Source organism: Plectropomus leopardus, chromosome 23, assembly GCF_026936395.1.
Source record: "Plectropomus leopardus strain MGB_pleo_1.0 chromosome 23, ASM2693639v1, whole genome shotgun sequence".
Lineage (NCBI taxonomy): Eukaryota > Metazoa > Chordata > Actinopteri > Perciformes > Serranidae > Plectropomus > Plectropomus leopardus.
In genome coordinates, this window is record NC_142198.1 from 21,972,045 (window position 1) to 21,990,927 (window position 18,883).

Below are 18,883 nucleotides of genomic sequence, written 5' to 3' on the forward strand. Positions count from 1 at the left end.
TGACCATAACCTTTTATGTAACATGAAATTATATATCAGAATTTGAATAATAAAAGCTGCATTTTGTGTTCAGAGCGCAGAGAGACATGAAAAGTTCACTGGTGATGCGCTTCAGCCTCTTGTGGTCAAAATGAGTATTACAAAAAGAAACACAAAAATGAGCCTTATTTTCCTACAGAAATGTTTTTTCTCGCCCAAATTTAAAAAAAAAAAAAAAATTCACACCAAAAGAATAAAATTGAAATTATCACAAAAAAAAACAAAACATTTTTTATTGCAAAAACAAAAAAATGTTCTCTCAAAAACACTTAGAAATTGGACCACCAGAAAAACAAATCTTCTCACTTGCCCCTCAGGGCTTCCGTACTCTTTGTTTCAGAGTGCAACAACTGTTTGCATGAAAGTAAAGAATAAACACTTGACATCAAGTGCCGTCATGTTCTCACTTTAAAGGAAATCCTTAATTTGTGTTTAAAACAGCAAAGAGATGCAGTTTAACCATTTGAAACCTGAATAAACCGACTCGATTTCTTTCAGAAACATGGGAAGAAGGCAATGAGTAAGAAAACAAGAAATTACCAAAATATTAGCAAGAATTTTATATGTAAATAAGATAAAGAAATAACCTGGACAAAGGGATTAAAAATATTATAATTTTGTAACAAAATTATAAATTTGTAATTACGATCATTATAAATATATTCTTTCATAGTTCTTTTTTACCCGTTTTTTAAAAAATAAAAAATTATAAATCTTATTAATTTCCGTCAATTCAAAGAAATAGTACTTGTCAAAGGCGTCTGAAAGCAGCACAAGAAAAGCCCTCCAGGTTTCAAAGGGTTAAAAAGCCTCCGACACAATGACCAACTTCACGATGAAAACGCAAATAAAATGTAACAAAGGATTTCATTTACAACATTTCGCAGTGAAGCAAAGCGGTGAACTGACGAGGACGCGTCTCCAGGAAATAGATCAAACTTTGCTCCTACGTCTCTGTCCTCAGATACGAGACTCCTCTATGTCCTCGTTGGACCCCTGAGGACACAGAGGAGAGACAAGCCATGATCAGTCTGGACAGACACACCTCACATCTCCTGTTAGACCCTGAGTTATGTGTTTGCCTTTGGAAGATTTTCAAATTAAACTTCCAGTGACTTAACCTCTAACGGGAAAAAGAAGTCGTCATCACGAGAAAAAAAGTGTCATGATCTCGATATCACGACACAAGTCGTGATCTCGCAAAAACGCCCGCAAATATGTCGTCACGAGAAAACGGAGAAAAGAAAATGTATAGAAAGAAAATTATGTCGCTATCTCCAGAAAACGGGCTTCGTTTTCCCGAGAGAACGAGAAAAATAAGCCGTTATCACGAAAAAAAGATGCAAAATAATCTCGAGATCACGGCATAAAGAAGTCGTGATCACGAGAAAACAACCGGAAATATTTCGTACTATGAGAAAACGGAGAAAAGAAAATGTATAGAAAAAAAAAATGATGCCACTATCTCAACAAAACGGGCTTCATTTTCCCGAGAGAACGAGAAAAACAAGTCATTATCACAAGAAAACGAGTGTCATTACCAAACAATCGGAAATATGTCGTCACCATGAGAAAACTGAGAAAATAAAACGTATAGAAAGATGTCCTTTTAGGGCTTCCGTATCTTTGTTTTTCGGTATTTGAGCTTCGCGGCTGTCGGACTAACTGACCTGCGAGTAGCTCTTCTTCTTCAGAGGTGCACAGAATCTGGACAGGACGTTTCCATATTCGTCCATCACCTAAAAACAAGCACAAACTGAGTCGTGACACCAGAAAAAAAGCTTATTTTTGCTTTAGAGGCGCGTGACCGACCTGCTTCGCACACAGACAGTGCACGACGAAGAGCGCCGCCCCCTGCAGGCTGCCGAAGGCGGTGAAAAGGAACGACTTGACTGCTGCGCTTTTCTCAAACTGGTAACAACCGAAGATCCACGCGGTGCCCAAAAAACACAGCTGAGTCACTGCAGACGAGGCGACGGCCCTGCACGAAACTCACAGTCACATCTCACCAGCTTTTTAGGGGATTTAAATTTATTCTTTTTATTTTTAACTCTTTAGTGGAAGAAGCGGGGATCGAGAAAACGTGAGGTTCCACATGTCAAATATTTAAGAGCGACACATTTGATTATTTTTATACAAACAAATTAAATTAATATTTCTTTTGTTTGATTATTTATTTATTGAATTTATATAAATAATCCGTATAATTTATTTATATTTTATAATATAATCTACATAAAACATACTTATATAAGATATAATGTGTGTATACATATATATATATATATAAATATATATAAAAATTTAAAAAGTGTTGTTTTTGGGTTTGTTGTTTTGGTTTTCTTTGTTTGTTTGTATGTGTATTTTGTTTTTTGTTTTGGTTTTCAAAACTCCATATACCTGTAGAGTAACTGCTCCAGTTACTTTACAAAGTACAATATTTCCCTTTGAAATGTAGTGGTGTAAAAGTATAAAATAACATGTAAGGAAAATACTCAAGTAAAGTACAGGTACCTCAGATTTGTACTTGAGTAAATGTGGTTAGTAACAGTCATAACCTTAAACCGAAATCTTACAAATGTCCTAAAATCCTTAAAACATTTTAAAGTCCTAGAAATGTTCCAAAATCCTAGAAATGCCCTTAAATCCGACAAATGTCATAAAATCCTAAAAATGTTTTAAATCTGACAAATGTCCAAAAATCCTTGAAGCGTCTTAAATTCTTAGAAATGTCCAAAATCCTAGAATCTCCTCAAAGAGTTAAAAAGCAATATACTGTATAGATAATTTTGTTCCCCGATTTTAAATAAATTTGGGGGTTTTGGTCTTTTTCCAGGAAATTTTGAGCATCAAACACTTCATTTCTCGGTTCTGGGGAATATTAATGACCAATTTGTGTCTTTTCTGAATCAATTTATTTTGAAAATGTCATAAATATTGTCAAAATAAAAGTCCTCCGGAGCGGTCGGGACAGGTGCACGTGTTTTTTTGTTAAATGCGTCGGGTTTTGTGTAATTGTTATTTGTGACTAACTTGATTTTGAGCAGATGGTCCGTTTGGGGGCTGAGAGTCGACAGCTTCTGTGCCAGTTTCCACACAGTGACGAGAAAGACCAAAAAGTTTACCTGAAAGAAAACGTCGATGAAGTTCTTTTTTTTTTTAAGAAAAGCACTGAAGTCAGTTGAAGACGTAGTTTTTCTCTCGTCTCACTCACAGTGATGAAGACGCCGGCGGGGCCGAAGAAACTCCAGATCAGATTCACGTTTAACCAACAGCTGCAAAAACACGCTGAGACTTTATCGACCAAATAAAGCAAACAAAAATACCAAATCAGCACCACTTACTGTCTCCTGGTGCCGTATCCGTCGCCTTTAACCGCCGCAGAGACGGCAACAATAACGGCCGGGACTCCGTAGCCGCCTGCCATCATGAAGAGGGTTTTGAAGTCCACCTTAGAGACCAGGACCAGCAGGAGGATCTGAATGCCCTCCAGACACGTCCAGCTAAATGCTGCCAGGAGGAAGAAGTGCAGCAGCCCGGCCACGGCGGCGCAGCCGGCCTGACACAGCGGGAGATGAAGGTCAGGATAGATATATATATACACATGGATACATACACGTCAGAGGCATCCGCAGCCGCCATCTTTTTTCAGGGCTCCAGACTTTGGTGCCACTTTCGGATGTTTAAAAAACTAAAGCAGCGTCGATGAAACAAACATTAAGATGACGTTTCCTGCTGCCGGCTGAAGAAAACAAAACATTTTTGTGAGTAATAAATCGGTAAGATGCTGAAAACGATGTTTGTCAGTCAGCTGCTGTTTATGTTAACAAGACTCGTTATTCCTAAATTATCTATTAAATCAGTTTTGTTACATTAACATTAACCAAACTGTTAATATAAGTCAGAAATATTGCTATAATTAATAAGCATATATATACACTGTATATACTTATTTATGGTAGCAATATTTCAAACTTATATTACTAGATATATTATTTAATATTATGTATATTGAATATTTCATAATGCTTTAGTAGATATTATATTATTATTATTATTATTATTATTATTATTATTATTATTATTATTATTATTATTATAGAGAGATAGATATTGATATACATATATAGATGGACAGATAGATAATAAATTATACCTCTGGGCAAACCTGATACATTGTAGTGGAACCTAAAATGTAAATTAGTGTACCGGTATGTCCAAAATTAAATATATATATGTATATAATCTATTACATTAATTCGTCGGAGAACAAATGTTGACTATTTACTTTAGATTAATCATTTGCATTTTCAGTTTAACCATTTATTCTGTATTATAAACACACATCTGCCATTTATTACAATAAAACAGCTGAAAATTCAGTGCGTTATTATGATATTGATCACCGATAGATGATTGATAGATAACGACAGAGAGGAAACGGGGAGAGGCTGTTTGCTCAATTGTTGCTTACAAATCTTCCTTTTACTGCACTTTGGCGGACGGTGACAGAGATATTTACCCAGCTCTCCGTGCGAGAGATGCCCGCGAGGAAGACGACGCTGGCGATGAAGAGGCTGATGCAGAGGTGCAGGTGGATGGTGGTTCTCGGGCTTCTGATGGAGCGGATCAGAGAGAAGGTCGGGATGCAGACGAAGAGGCAGACGAGCGAGAGCGACAGACCCACCTGGACCATCAGCTGCAGCTCAAACTCCACCTGCTGAAGAGGGTTAAAGGGTTAAATCACAAAGACCTAAATGCCCAGTGTGCAGGATTTAAGGGCCCTGTGGCCCCCCTCCAGTGGCTCCTGTGTCTCTGACTAAAAATTATATGGAAATGAATATTATGTATTCATATAATATTCATTATTAATAAATGAATATTATTTTTTACAGATTTTTATTCAGTCTTGTCATTGTTTTAGGCCTAAAATTACTCATTACTGCATTTTTCAATTGCAAAAATATGTAGCCTGTGCACAGAATGTGAGCATTTTTCAGCATTTCATTAACTAAAATATGCACAATATTTCTGTGGCCTCGGTGCCTTTTCTGCTGAATTTAGCCAAATTTCAGAAGTGGTGGTCCTGAATAAAAATATTTTATTTATTTTATTCTCATAAAATGAATTAAAACTTTATTCTCAGAAAATTATGACTTTATTTTCACAATATTACGACTTTATTCTTATAAAATTCTGACTTCATTCTCATAAAATTGTGACTTTATTCGTGTAAATTAAAACTTATTCCCATAATATTACGACTTTATTCTCGTAAAAATTACAATTTTATTCAAATAATATTACAACTTTATTCTTATAAAATTAGGACTTTATTCTCATCAAATTATGACTTTATTCCCATAAAATTATAACTTTATTCAAACATTATTAAGATTTTATTCTCATAAGATTGTGACTTTATTCTCATAAAATTGTGACTTTAGTCTCAGAATATTTTGACTTTATTCTCAAAATTAAAACTTCATTTTCGTAATAGTATTTTGACTCTGTCCTTGAAATCTAACTTTTGTTTTTAACACAGTATTTATCCTCCGTCGTACCTGAACAATGAACACTGCGAGGAATCACCACCAGATGCCACTAAATCCCCCGAAATCTTACCGGACCACGAGGTTTCAGCTATAAACTATAAGCCTCATAATTCGCTGTGTGTCGTCGTGCGTGTGTGTTACTAAGAGTTTGAACCTCGACGTCGTAGAGCGTCGTGAGCACAGCGAAGCTGCCCAGACGGCTGCAGGAACAAACTGTGTATTCAGAGTTGGACTCCAACACTTTGCAGCTCCGGGCAGACCACGAGCCTCCATCCACCGAGGAATCCCAAAACACGCAGGCGCTGGATTCATTCGGCTGAGAGAAAAAAGAGACGTGATGACCGTTATGGATGTAATATTTCCCCGCAGAGACAGATATCATCCTTACGTCGAGCTATAATCGACCTTGAGGTGACGCAGAGTCAGCGTGACGGGCTCTTTGAGGTGCGTCGTGTTTCTGTTGCTGACGGTGGCGGTCACGACTTTGGAGTTGATCTCATAGCTGAGGTTCTCTCGTGGCTCCATCGCGCCAAAGAAGCCGTCCACAGAGTCCTCCAGGTTTTTGTAGCTCAGCAGGGACACTGTGGCAAAACCTTTCGCACCACAGCAGGACTGAGTTCATTCATTAGATTTGCAAGTAAGACTACAGATATTTTTCTGTCATTGTTGGAAACTTTCCGAAATATCATTCATAGACAAAGACAAAAGTCGCAAAAAAATCACAAAAAAAATACATTTTGCAGCCTATATATTATATATACATTGGAACAAATCACATATTATTCAAGTCCTTGTAGTTTTTGATATATAGCTACAGAGATAAAATACTATTTAAGGTAAAGTATTTTTATCACTTTTCCTATAAACCTTAGTGGAAAAAAAAACTCCAATGATCGCATGTATATAAAAAAATAAAAAATAATGTGCTTAATAACCAGATAGACTCAAGTAAGAATAAATTATTTTAAAAAAACAACATTAAATTGATGTTGTTATTAGGTTTGCTATTACTTTAAATACTGTGAGGGAAATTTTAATATTACACTACGTACTTTAAATTGATAACTGTTGTCATAAATAAGGTAATTATAGGGACGATCAGTACCAGGGTAATGGGACGGGTCTCCAGCAGCTGTCTCCAAACGGATGTCCAGCCGAGCTTGATCGGTTGATAGATTCACAGCTCCTTTGGGTAAATCCGCCCCCTTATGCACCAGCAGCTCCAGCTCTGGACCCAAAAATGATTATTAAAATGGTTTTGCATTGCTTGTTAGTTAATATAGAAAAAAATGGACGTCATGCAGCAACATCGCTCAAATTTCTCTCCAGTTTCTGGTGAAAGAAGTCAACTCCAGATGCAGCAAATGCTCTTAACCACCCAAAATCTGACCAGGTGATACGATAACGAAGTCGTAATTTTACAAGAAAGGGGATATTATTGTACAGAAATAAATATACTGACTGTAAAACATCTCCTTGGCAACCACTGTAAGCAGTACTGCCAGATACACGATTATCGTATTTGTGCGATCATTTTGCCCTCTGTTCGATGTATGGTCAGTAATTCCGAAATTGCTGTAATGAACAGTTTACACGTCTAATTTTTACTCATTTCCCGGCTCCTACATCCGTGTAAACGCATCATTAATCACATGATCTCCTTACAGCCAATCACGTTTGGTGTAGGCCACGTTTGGGTCCAGTTCGTCGAGTTTGTCTGGTTTTTTTTCGTAAACAATCTGAGAATGTAGACTGAGAAACAGCTTCTTTATGAGGCGGTGGGAATATTTATAGATGTGTCAAAAAGTCATTTAAATACTTGTTATAAATCTAACCTATTCTTTCTCGTGATTGTGACCAGCGTATATAATACGTTTTCCCAAAATACGATAATTTTGTGCCCATGGTACGATAGTTTGAGATGATCAGTCTGGCAACACTGACTGTAAGTGTCGTCTTTTGGGAGAAGAGCTCGTATGAACAACCTCCAGGTCTGAAAAAATCTGACAAATTAAAAATCAAAATCAAGTTTTTAATGTATTTTAATTCCCAAATTCAAAGAAAATCAGATAACAAACAGTTTGGGTTTTTTTCATTTGCCATTTTTTGTTGTCTGCCTGTTTCTAAACGGCGGTAGGGAAACAGCTCGTTTCCCAGTTTTGGTCTTGTCATTCCAAAACAAATTATACTTAATCTTTTATATATTTTATAGTTACAGTTAATATTTTTATTTCCATACTGTGATATCCCATTTCTCATAAAACTACGTCCATATTTTAGTAAAATTATGACTTTATTCTTATAAAATGAATATTCTTTTTCCAGTAAAATTACTGCTATTTTTCTTATTAAACCACAATTTTATTTTCATAATATTCCAACTTCATTCTTGAAGTCTCAATTGTTTTTTTTTGTTATTTTTTTCCTGTGGCCCTAAAACTGCGTGAAAAATTAAAACCTCCACAAACTGTATTTGTACCTGCTTGTGTGGAGTTTTTTTTCATCCTGGGGGCCTCAAATAAAGGCCCAATGAGTCTCAGACTTTTGTCCATCATGTCCAGAAAGGACGAGACTATCCGGTTGTCTCTGAACGTTTCGCCAGATAAGAGCTGGTCGATGGCAGACAGCACTCTCTGCAGACACAGGAGGCAGAGTCAGACCGAGGCAGACTCTCAGGCCGCGCACGGCCTCAGCCGACATAAATAACAGTAATAATAATCTGCTTTTTTGTTCAGCACCTTTCATGCAAGAAATGCAGCCCAACGTGCTTCACGAGAAAGAAATTAAATGCACAAAGTGCTTCACATCAAAACACATAAAAGACAAAAAGAGCTGCACGTAAAAATATAATAAAATCAGAACAGAATAAATATAATGGATAAAATTCATTTGATAATACAAGTAAAAGTAAGATCAAATAAGAAATTGAATATTACAAATAACCCACTGACATATATCATAAAATAAGCATAAAAATAGAGTATATAAAATGCATATAATCAAGGAAAAAACAACATCTTAAAGACATGCAGCCGTACGCAAAGCAGTTAAAGGCTAAAGTGAAGAGATACGTTTTTAGTTTTCTGTTAAAAAATATAAAGCTTGAGGGGTTTCTTTTGTTTGTTTGTTTTTTCTGTGTAATCAAACTTCAGTTTCGGACAGAAATATACCTTTAGTATTTTCTCTCCATTCAGCGCCGTTGGATACTGACTTTCTGTAAGATTCACACAGCTTGTTTTCAACTGCATCACAAGATCACGTGCAACGAGGAATTCCTGGAATTAAACAGAAATATTCGGCAAAATACTTTTTTTAACGACATATATATCTTTACTGGGGTTTTCAGCTATAACAGATATTACTTAATAAAATAGTCTTGGCAGCAGATATAGAAAACCACAAAATGAAAGGGCGAAATAAGACAAAAATGAAGAAATACATGGGCTAAAACACGTGATAATGTTATTGCCCCAAACCTGCTCCCGTCTTTGGGAAATCCATGAAGCTCCCAAAGATATTTTCAAAAACTGCCAGCTTTCCTTTTGTAATATATATTAGTTCTTCCGGAGCAACACATGTCGATAAATCCTTCATATATTTAAAGATTTATAAAGGAAAACTTTCGAAAAACTTTGGCCAATTAAGGATTTTCAGTTTCGTTATCTGGCCAGTCGAGTGAAGAACCTCCCTCCAAAAACTTTTGACCAGGTAACTCTCACAAGCACTAAAACTATGTGTCTCTAACATTATTACAAGCAGTAAAGTCTTTAAATTTAACTGCGGTAAAGGAGTGTTTCTGGTGTGTTTTTACCTCTTGCAGATTCTTCGTATCTTCAAATTCATCACAGTTTAACGCTGAGGAAACAGGAAGTTTTCGTTTTGTTAGATGTGCTGACGCGTTCATGTTGTGAGGTATTTATCTGCACTGTGAGACATTTCAAGCTGGTTCAACGTGCAAAAGAAAATAATTTTCATTTCAATTCAGAGATTAAAGCTCATTAACTGGATAATGTCCTCGTGATCACAGCGTCATGTTTTCAGTTGTCCAAGTTGATTAACTTTCAGTCACGAGTTGTTTGAACTTATTACTGTGAGTTAAAACACATTATAGTTACTTAGTTCAACAAACTTGCATTTCTGCATTTTCACAACTCACAGTTTCATGTTAAATAACTTAGCAACATTTATACAACTTGCTTAGCTTAATTTAATTTGTTGCAACTTAGATGTTTAAGTTATCTTGACTGATAATTCAACGTTACTTTAGTAAAATGCACACTGTATTATTGCAGCCAATCAATTCAAAAATATAAGATTTATCTTAAAAATAAATCTTAAACATTAGATTTTGATCCCAAACATGCCTTCTGCTGAGAGCTTCATAAAAATCAATCAACAAACTTCCCTTTCCCTCTGAAACAATACATGAGAAAAATGGTTCCCTTGTAAAGACAGTTACAACCTCGACAAAGGTTTTTTTTTTTACGCAGATTAAACCAAACCGAACCAAAGCGCTGCTGCGTTCTTACCCGTGCAGCGAGACTGGTTGTTGCCGTAGTTCGTGAACCCAGCGTGACACGCGCAGTAATGGCCGCTGGCTCCGCGGTGGCAGGTTCCGTTTCCGCAGATTGTCGCATCAGTCGCACACGTGTCTAAAATGAAAACAAATCCGGACGAGAGAAGTTATGGTATTAATAATGCACGCAGACTTCTGAACTTCTGTTTATCAGTTACACAGTACAGCAGCATGTTGTGCATGTTCCCTCCCGATCTGTAACACTGTTTACAGGTCGAGAGGGAACCAGGAGGGAACCGGGAGGGAACCAGGAGGGAACCAGGAGGGAACTGGGAGGGAACCGGGAACCCCCCCACCAAGGATCCAGAGTGCCAGAACATTTTCTATCTGTGACAGCAGGCGGGTTTCCATCACAGATTTGTGCAAAGCTTAAGCGATATTTTGGAAAATGTAACTAAAATATAAATGTGAGATGACTGAGTGATGTTCTGTGAAAAGAACGTTTTTCTTCAAATTAAAGTTCTCTATAAACATCAAAACATGTTTAAAATGTTTTGGATTTTTTTTTGTTAACAGATCACATTACATTTTTATTTTTAAAAAAAAGTGTAATCTCAATCCTCAATAACATTTTCTAAATGTTGCTTTGAAAACGTTCTTCCTTTGTTCTCACGTAACATTGTGGGAACGTTTTTATAAAGATCTGTCACCTCTCAACATCAACAAAACATCCTCACAATGTTGCAGATAAAGCGTTACGTCTCAGTCAGAATTTAACCCTAACCCTAACCCTAACCCAAACAACATAACAGTGTTAGATTAAAATGTTTTCTTTAAAACGTTATTGCAGCTTTTAGGTAAAGTTAACCAAAGTTGTGGGAACGTTCCCTGCTAGCTGGAATAACATCATGTGACCCAGAAAAGACAAAAAAAAAGTGTTTCCATTGAACTTTTGCCAAACATGGCTTTTTTTAATCATCTGAAATACCACCTTATGCCAGCAGAAAAAAAATGCTTTTTTTCAAAACTGACACAATTTGAGGATTAATGGAAACCAGCCTAGTTATACTGCGTGTTTCAGTCACTGCTAATGGATCAATAAATATCCTGGTTCATCCAAAAATGGTGTTTGACAGGCATGATGCAAAATGCAAACTCAAGCCCTACCTTTTGAATTTTGGCTTTTAATTGACCTTTATTTATTCATTTATTGACTATTAATTATACATTTTAGTCAGTTTTATTGTTTTACTAGAAGGATTTACTAGATTTTTTATATTTTTATCTATTATTATTTAATGAATTTAATGATTATATAATAATAATTATTATTATTATTATTATTATTATTATTATTATTATTATTATTATTATTATTATTATTATTTCAAAAAATAACCATTATTTATTCCTATATAATTTTTGTCAAAGCCCCAGGGAGCCACTGATCTAGAGATTAATGTGAATCAAGTTGGGTTTTTTTTAGTTATTTTCTAAACCAATATGACGATCATTGTTGGTTTAAATGGCTTGTTAAAATAGTCAAATGAAGTATTTTGCAGCTACATGTCGTAGGCCTCAGCCTCGCACCGCTCCTGGTTGTCAGTGAGGTTAGATTGAACAGATCTCGGTGCAAAGCCAACGTGACAGATACACTGATATCTGCCTGCTGTGTTGATGCATGCTGCATGCTGACCGCAAACATTTTCGTCTTCACATTCATCGATATCTGCACGAGCAGCAAGACAACATTTAAGAACAGGAAACGTCACTGAACCACCAAGATATTCGACAAGATACCTGTGCTGAGGCTACTGATAAGCATCTTACCTCTGCATGTAACGTTGTCGCCTTGGTGAAAATTTTCCACTCCAGTCGAAGACGTAAATCCATCATCACAAATGCAAACATAACTGGGCAATGTGTTCATGCATATGGCATTAGGTCCACAGATGTCTCTGTATACCACACACTCATTAATATCTTAGAAGACAAGGACAGGAGTTTTTACATTTAGGTGGCAACTGCAGCAGTAAAATATCATAAAACTTTTATCAGAGTCTCTGCGTTTGTTCAGTCGATATATGGGATGACTTACCGAAACATCTTTGAGCCGTTAAAGCTGAAAAATTCACAGCCCCTGTTGATGTCATGAACCCTGGCAAGCATTGGCAGTAGAAACTGCCTAAGGTGTTAATACAGACTGAATTGTATGTACACGGACCAGGATAATCGAGGTCGTCGACATCACCAACACATTCATCAAAATCTTAAATCGAAGAAGCAAGAAGAAATAAAGTGAGGTTATAATACATTTTCAGTACAATTTGTATACATTATTGGATTTCAAATGAACATATTTTTAGTTTCTGAATTTTAAATTCAAAGATGAATCTATGACCAGCGCCCAAAAGCACCTGCTGTACCTCATGTGGTAAAATAAGTGTGTTTTTCATACCCATGCACTGTTTCTGCACAAGTACAAATCCCAGAGGGCAGTTTCTGTCTGAGAGGACCACGATGTCGGAGAGATACATAGCTGAAAAGCAAGCAGGAGACTATCAGTCCACACTTCGCCAACCTTTTAATGCAACATCTGCTAAACTACAACCCAAATAAACTTAAAGCCCTGTTCATACCGGACCAGTATCACCGGGGGACCAGCTGTTGCGTGTTTGTGTCTGATGCGGCACATTCACACGGGATAAGCCATGTCTGCGTTTAACTCGTGGATGTATTATTGGGAAGTCTGGATACGGCGTTAGGGGCGGGGCCTCGTTCATTGCAGCGAGAAAAGCAGGAAAAGCTCATTTTTCGGGGTTTCGAAATGTGTGAAATACATTAGTGAAGTCATGAGTCCTAAAATGCGGACGTCCGTTAGCCTTTTAGCACTTCCGGTTCCCTTTTCTTAAAGTCTCTGTATTTTTTTTAATGAGTTTTTGATAAAATGCCTGCGGTTAACACGGGCTGAAGATATTTAGCTGTTTTTTTCTGCAACATGAAATACGTCCGTACAAACACATTTTTTGACCTTTTGAGGTTTTACGCGTCTTAAAAAATGTGGCTGCAAATAAGTGTCTAAATGTATGTGTATATACATAAATAAATAAATAAATAAATAAATTGTATATATATGCTTTATTATAGATTATAGACATTATTATAGCAATATTTCTAACTTATATTAACAGTTCAGTTAACAATAATGCAATGAAACTGATTTGATACATAATTTAGGAATAAAATAGCCTACTTAACACAAATACATATACAGTAGCTGATATCATTTTCATATATATATACTATGACTTGTAATTTATATATATATATATACACACACAGACATATTTATGATTCTTCTGTAGTTGGTTTCTCTTGATACAGTTACAGTTATTTTCTGATGTATCTGGTTGAAAATGTGTTTTTATTCTGACTGTAAAATACTTTTTTTCGACTACTGCTTCAGCGTACTCACTGATAGTATCTGTGTTACACTGAGAGTGATACACATCATCTGTTTTTAGTTTTGTTTGTTTGAAACATTTTCACGATAGATCTCAGCAGAAACACACATAACGAGACTTCCTACTGAAAGTTTTCAGGCCGCTGCAGCCAAAAAGTTTGCGTCTTTGGATCACGGCACATTTTTCAGTCTTTCTCAACAGATTATTTTAACGGCTGTGCAGATGTATGACAGCTGTGACTCACCCAGCATCAGGAGGGTCCACCTGCCCACCATGGTGAGGCGGGAAACTCTGTCCAAATCTGTACGGGGAAAGTTAAAACAACCAAAGCATAAACTTCTGGTAAAGCTCTCTACATTTAGAAGCTTTCTCTTCTTTCTTGCTTTTTTCCAAAGTTGAGAAAAGTGAAAGAAAAAAATGATCCAGCAGGTAAATGAATGAAGATGAAACAAGTGACTGCAGTTTATGCTGATGACAGTGAGTCAAATATCTCCTCTCTCTCGCTCTGCTCTTCATCATGGTTTTTTTGGGGAGGTGTTGCTCTCTCTCTCTCTCGCTCTTGCTCATTTTTGCGCCTCTGACACAAAGATTTGTCTCCCAGGAAGTGCTCTCGCTGATTTGGGGTGATAGTGACAGGAAACGACCACATCAGCTCACTCAACATGACAGCGTGAGTCTCAGTGTGTCTGTCATAAATAAATTCAGATTAGAGTCACTTTATTGTGAAAGGATCAAAAGCCTCCACTATCTCCTTCCTGGCTGACAGATTTCATGTCCTTCCTATATTTAGAGAAAATTAAGTACAACATTACCGGTTGCTCTGATAATTTTAACAAAACTTGGGGATCTGTTCTGTCTTTCGTAAATTCAGTCTCTTTCTCGGAGAATTAAGGTAATTTATTTAGCTAGCAATTTTACAGAACAATATTAATTTGTATATGCAGCTTATTTGTTTGATGTAAAACTGGGTGAGACGTACTTTTTGATGGTGTGAACTGACAAAGCCAATAAAGATACATGTGGGGAAAAAACACTTTATTGTTGTATCTCATCATATTAAAAGCTACAAAAAGAGCAGAATTCTTGGTTCTTGCTCCTTTGACCAGCACAATGATGTCCAACACATTACAGTGCGATTAAGGACACAATATAAAGAGCACAGTCTTAAAAATAATCTTAGAAATGTACAAAAATATTAGAGATATCCAGAAATCCTATAAAAGTCCTACAAACTCAAAATCTCTTTAAATTCCTGGAAAAAATCTAAAATTCTTAAAATGTCCAAAAATCCCGAAGAGGTGCAGATATCACAGAAATGTTCCAAAAATCTGAGAAATATAACAAAAAGGGGAAATTTGCAAAAAATTCTTGAAAAGTCCTAAAATCCAAGAGACGTCCCAAAAACATAGAAATGCCCTGAAATACTACAAATGTCCTAAAATCCCAGAAACATGTGGGGCGGCTGCGATTGGCCCAGGCCTCCTGTCATTCTGTAAAAGTGTCCCCTAAATCAGAGCAAGTTGAGGGTCCGTGCTGTGAACTAACCAGAGACTTTGTAGAAAGTGTGACAGTTTGTCCTGCCGGAGACTCGAGGCGTGTTTGAGCATGTTGGATTTCTAGCTTTGGTCTTAAATCAGCATCCTGATGAGGAGAGCTTCCTTCACACAGGGTCGTGTTAGACCTGATGAGCTGTTTCTGAAATACTCATCATCTAAACTGGATGGAAGTTTACTTTTTTATGAGTCCATTTAGTAAAACAACATCCGATGGCAGAGAGTCCGACACAGAGAGCCACTGCCAGTCCAGCGATTGTTACCCACATCTCTTTCTGTCGTGGACTCTCTGTTGGACTCTGAGATCTCGGTTCATCAGCAGCTGCTGTGAAAGACAGAAAATGAGCTCAGCAGTCTGACAGGGGACAAAACCTGTCTTTCAGTGAAAAGAAAGACTGAAAATAATCCTGATTGTCTTGATCTTAAATCAACAGTTCAAAAATATGATTGACGAGAAGTGACATTTTACCTATTTGATGTTTTAAATGTTTAAATGAAACTAAAACCTGAAATAATCTTCAGATTTGATTTTTCAACAACAAAAAACAACAAACTGGTTCCAACAGTTTAACTGAATCAACTTACCAGATACTGTGAGCTGACAGTTAGCCTCATCTACATCATCACTGGTGAGCACTTCACACCTGTACAGGCCCGAGTCTTCAATCCGGAGTCTGGACACTTGAAGTCTGAGTCGTCCCCCTTTGAGGGCGTCTTTGTCAAACTGGACTCGTCCTTTAAACTGTTCGTCCTGAGTCTCTGGGACCTCAACACCTTCATGTAGACGAAACACGACTGAGTTTCTGACTTTAGTTAACAGCACACAGAAGATGTTTAAATCACGAAGGGACCCGTCAGCTCCGGGTGTGAAGGTCCACTCCAGCGTGATGTTGTGGTCCTCCTCGGCCTGATGGGACGTCTGTGTCACATTCACTACAAATGCTCCTGCTGAGGAGACAGAGAGGGAAAGTGAGGAGCAGCAAGTCATGTTGTGATTCACAAGTGAATTATTTTTATCCTTTTAGTCTCCATAAGGTGTCAAAGTGCAAAATCAACATCAAAATAGAGCGTGTTGATCATAAAAGTATCAGTGGAGGATCTCCCACACCCCCGACAGAGGTCCTAGCTAAGACCCTGATGTCCTAAAATCCTAGAAATGTCCCAAAATCTTTGAAATTGTACAAAATCCTCAAATTTTTCGAAATTATTGGAATGTCCTAAAGTTGTAGAAATGTCTTAAAATCCGAGAAATGTCCTGAAACCCTACTGTTATAAATTTTTAAAAATGTTTTAAAATCTTTGAAACTAGAAACTGCAGAGATGCCTGGAAATCCCAGAAAACTCCTGAAATTCTACAAACATCCTTAATTCCTAGAAATGTCACAAAATCGAAGAAATGGTATAAAATCCTCAAATGTTTTGAAATCTTGTGAATGTCCTAAGATCCTAGAAACGTCCTAAAATCCAGAGACATTCCAAAATCGTAGAAATGTCCTGAAATCAGAGAAATGTCCTCAAGTCCTAACATGTCACTAAGTCCTAAAAACATCCTAAAATCCTGCAAACGTTTAAAAATCCAAGAAAAGACCTTAAAATCTTAGAAATGTCTTCAAATACTAGAAACTTCCCAAAATGTCCTAAAATCACAGAAACATCCAAAAATCGTAGAAACATGTGTGGGGCCGCTGTGACTGGCCCCTGGCCTCCTGTCTTTTTGTAAAAGTGTCCCCTAATCAGAGCAGGTTGAGGGTCCGTGCTGTGAACTAACCAGAGACAGTGGAGGTCAGACTGAGGAGCAGCAGGAGTCCCAGGATCATCTTCTCCCTGTGAGAGGACACAGAGGTGAAGAGACAGAGACACATGAGAGACAAGTGGACTCAGTACAGAGACACAGAGACAATCTACAGTCTGAAAAAAACTTTCAGCTGCAGTGTTTTCTGTGACCTGTAGGAGGCGCCAGAGGACAAACTACAAAAGAGCTACTCAAAGACAAAATGTCCTCTGTGCCGTCCTCTGCTGGAGACAAAAGACTGAAGCTGCAGCTCAGCTCACATTAAATGACTTTAACCCTTTAGGGCCCGCTGTAATACCACACACACTCAAACTTCTCTGCACACAAAATGCACTTTTCAAAATCAGTCTGTAAGACATATTATTCATTAATATGATTTTCTACTTTCACTGACTCAATTCTCTGCAACATCATCGGAATCGTAAATATCACATATTGATACTTTTTCACATTTTTCATCCTTAAAATGCCAGATTTTGTCTTTACAGTGACACAACAACCTGAAACAACAAACACATTAAAAGAGACTCTTCACTAAATGTCCCACAGCAGTTTAAAGTCACACAGAGGAGTTTTTATGTGGATCAGGTTTTAGGAGGATCTGTCTTCAGAGGATCACACGTCTGTTAAAGTTATTATCTGTTCACATGTTGTCAGATTCTCACATTTTAAACGTGAACACAGAAAGACAGAGACACAGAGACAATCTGCAGTCAGCTGTTATTATATATTATTTTAAAGATGAACAAACACTTTTATTTCAGCCTGATTTCAGTCCTTTTTAAAATGATTTTGGGACGCTTTTGATGTTATGAGGTGTTGATTGATGAAGCAAAAAAATTCATTTTAGCACGAGGCCACAAAGCAACAATAAATTTGAATACTACTGTCTGTCTGCAGCAGAGTAACACCATAAAGAACGAGAAAATACATGAAAATATAAATTAAAATAATAAATAACAACACAAATAAGACTCTTTTTTCAATATTTGGTTTATAGAGAAAATCAAATAAACTAACCTACTGTCACTCGGGTCATTACATGAATAATTATTTAATACCTCCAAAGTAAGGAGGCTATAAAACAGTTAAGAGAGGCGGTTTAAAGGGAAGAAAGTGTTTTGTTTTTGTTGATTTGGTTTGGATTTATTTCTCGTCGTCTTTCTGTTTGAGAGCTGCAGCCAAACCGATTTCTCAAAAGCGAAAATAAAAACGTGGAAAGAGGAAGAGAAGCAACTTAACAAAAAAATCCCCAAAGAAAATAGCAAGAAATGAGTTTACAAAAAACAAAAGAAAAGAAAATGACCTCCACACACACAAATATAATAATATTAAAAGAAGAAGAAGAAGAAGAAGAAGAAGAAGAAGAAGAAGAAGAAGAAGAAGAAGAAATGACAGAAGGGCGCTCTGAAAAATAAACACATTTAAATAAAAATATTTTTTTCATTTTTAAAAAATAAACTACCTGCTTGTGTCTCCGTCTCACCTGTCCCACAGCAGACGGTCAAACTCTGGTCTCTGCTCAGAAAGACGCTCAAAGTCAACATTAAAAAGGGACGTTTTTCGGTGTCGACATGTTTTGTCTTCCTGTACCTGCACTCAGGTAAACTGCTGCAGCTGCTCTCCGCCCACTGACGCAACAGCTGATCGGTTCAGATGCTGATTTACCGGATAAACATTTTATTTTTGGTGAATTTCAGAGATTTGGAATTAATATGTCTTATGTGAAGTTATTTTTTCTGCACATGATGTGACTGATGTGGACGTTTTGCAGTAACAAAAACTAAATGCTTTCATCATAAACTATACGGAGTCTGTTGTAAAGCATTTTAATTATTTTGAAGAAGGCAGGAAAACAAAGATTAAGGTTTAAACAGCACAGACTCGTGGTCAGTAGTCTCAGTGTGATGTGAGGATTCCTAAAAAACATCTGTACAGATGTGAAACCCTGACTTTCACTCCAA

At 36.8% G+C, this 18,883-nt stretch overlaps 2 protein-coding genes across 7 annotated transcripts; both read right to left on the reverse strand.

Annotated features, from left to right (window-relative positions):
* Positions 1–238: 238 nt before the first annotated feature.
* On the reverse strand, positions 239–14,135 carry LOC121963191 (adhesion G protein-coupled receptor E5-like). 4 transcript variants are annotated; one of them, XM_088073336.1, is made up of 18 exons: positions 13,819–14,135; positions 12,569–12,649; positions 12,209–12,379; positions 11,941–12,093; positions 10,124–10,246; positions 9,406–9,449; positions 8,765–8,869; positions 8,074–8,227; positions 6,700–6,822; positions 6,000–6,187; positions 5,749–5,910; positions 4,562–4,759; positions 3,384–3,598; positions 3,254–3,314; positions 3,073–3,164; positions 1,852–2,020; positions 1,710–1,778; positions 239–1,035 (listed from the first exon to the last, which is right to left on the reverse strand). In XM_088073336.1, the coding sequence occupies exons 1-18, from the start codon at positions 13,847–13,849 to the stop codon at positions 1,000–1,002; spliced, it is 2,175 nt and encodes a 724-aa protein (XP_087929462.1). In that variant the 5' UTR covers positions 13,850–14,135; the 3' UTR covers positions 239–999. The 4 variants fall into 4 exon arrangements, with proteins under 4 accessions (XP_087929462.1, XP_087929465.1, XP_087929463.1 ...); XM_088073339.1 differs by having other exon boundaries at positions 11,941–12,068; positions 12,537–12,649; positions 13,819–14,134; XM_088073337.1 differs by having other exon boundaries at positions 12,537–12,649; positions 13,819–14,134.
* Positions 14,136–14,594: 459 nt separating this feature from the next.
* LOC148185750 (uncharacterized) lies at positions 14,595–18,557 on the reverse strand. 3 transcript variants are annotated; one of them, XM_088073288.1, is made up of 4 exons: positions 18,406–18,557; positions 16,896–16,951; positions 15,713–16,075; positions 14,595–15,452 (listed from the first exon to the last, which is right to left on the reverse strand). In XM_088073288.1, exons 2-4 carry the CDS (start codon positions 16,942–16,944, stop codon positions 15,286–15,288), a joined length of 579 nt encoding a protein of 192 aa, XP_087929414.1. In that variant the 5' UTR covers positions 16,945–16,951; positions 18,406–18,557; the 3' UTR covers positions 14,595–15,285. The 3 variants fall into 3 exon arrangements, with proteins under 3 accessions (XP_087929414.1, XP_087929415.1, XP_087929413.1); XM_088073289.1 differs by having other exon boundaries at positions 14,595–15,449; positions 18,385–18,548; XM_088073287.1 differs by having other exon boundaries at positions 18,385–18,545.
* Positions 18,558–18,883: the final 326 nt, after the last annotated feature.

What these genes read in the sequence shown, in the direction of transcription:
- LOC148185750 (XM_088073288.1), bottom strand. Translation starts at nt 16,944, where the DNA reads ATGATCCTGGGACTCCTGCTGCTCCTCAGTCTGACCTCCACTGTCTCT. An exon ending in TCTGACCTCCACTGTCTCTG is followed by an intron (nt 16,076 to 16,895) that starts GTTAGTTCACAG and finishes CTGTCTCCTCAG; the next exon opens with CAGGAGCATTTGTAGTGAAT. An exon ending in CTGTCAGCTCACAGTATCTG is followed by an intron (nt 15,453 to 15,712) that starts GTAAGTTGATTC and finishes TGTCTTTCACAG; the next exon opens with CAGCTGCTGATGAACCGAGA.
- LOC121963191 (XM_088073336.1), bottom strand. Translation starts at nt 13,849, where the DNA reads ATGGTGGGCAGGTGGACCCTCCTGATGCTGG. An exon ending in AACGGCTCAAAGATGTTTCG is followed by an intron (nt 12,094 to 12,208) that starts GTAAGTCATCCC and finishes TTGTCTTCTAAG; the next exon opens with ATATTAATGAGTGTGTGGTA. An exon ending in ACTGTCTGTGTGCGAAGCAG is followed by an intron (nt 1,779 to 1,851) that starts GTCGGTCACGCG and finishes GCTTGTTTTTAG; the next exon opens with GTGATGGACGAATATGGAAA.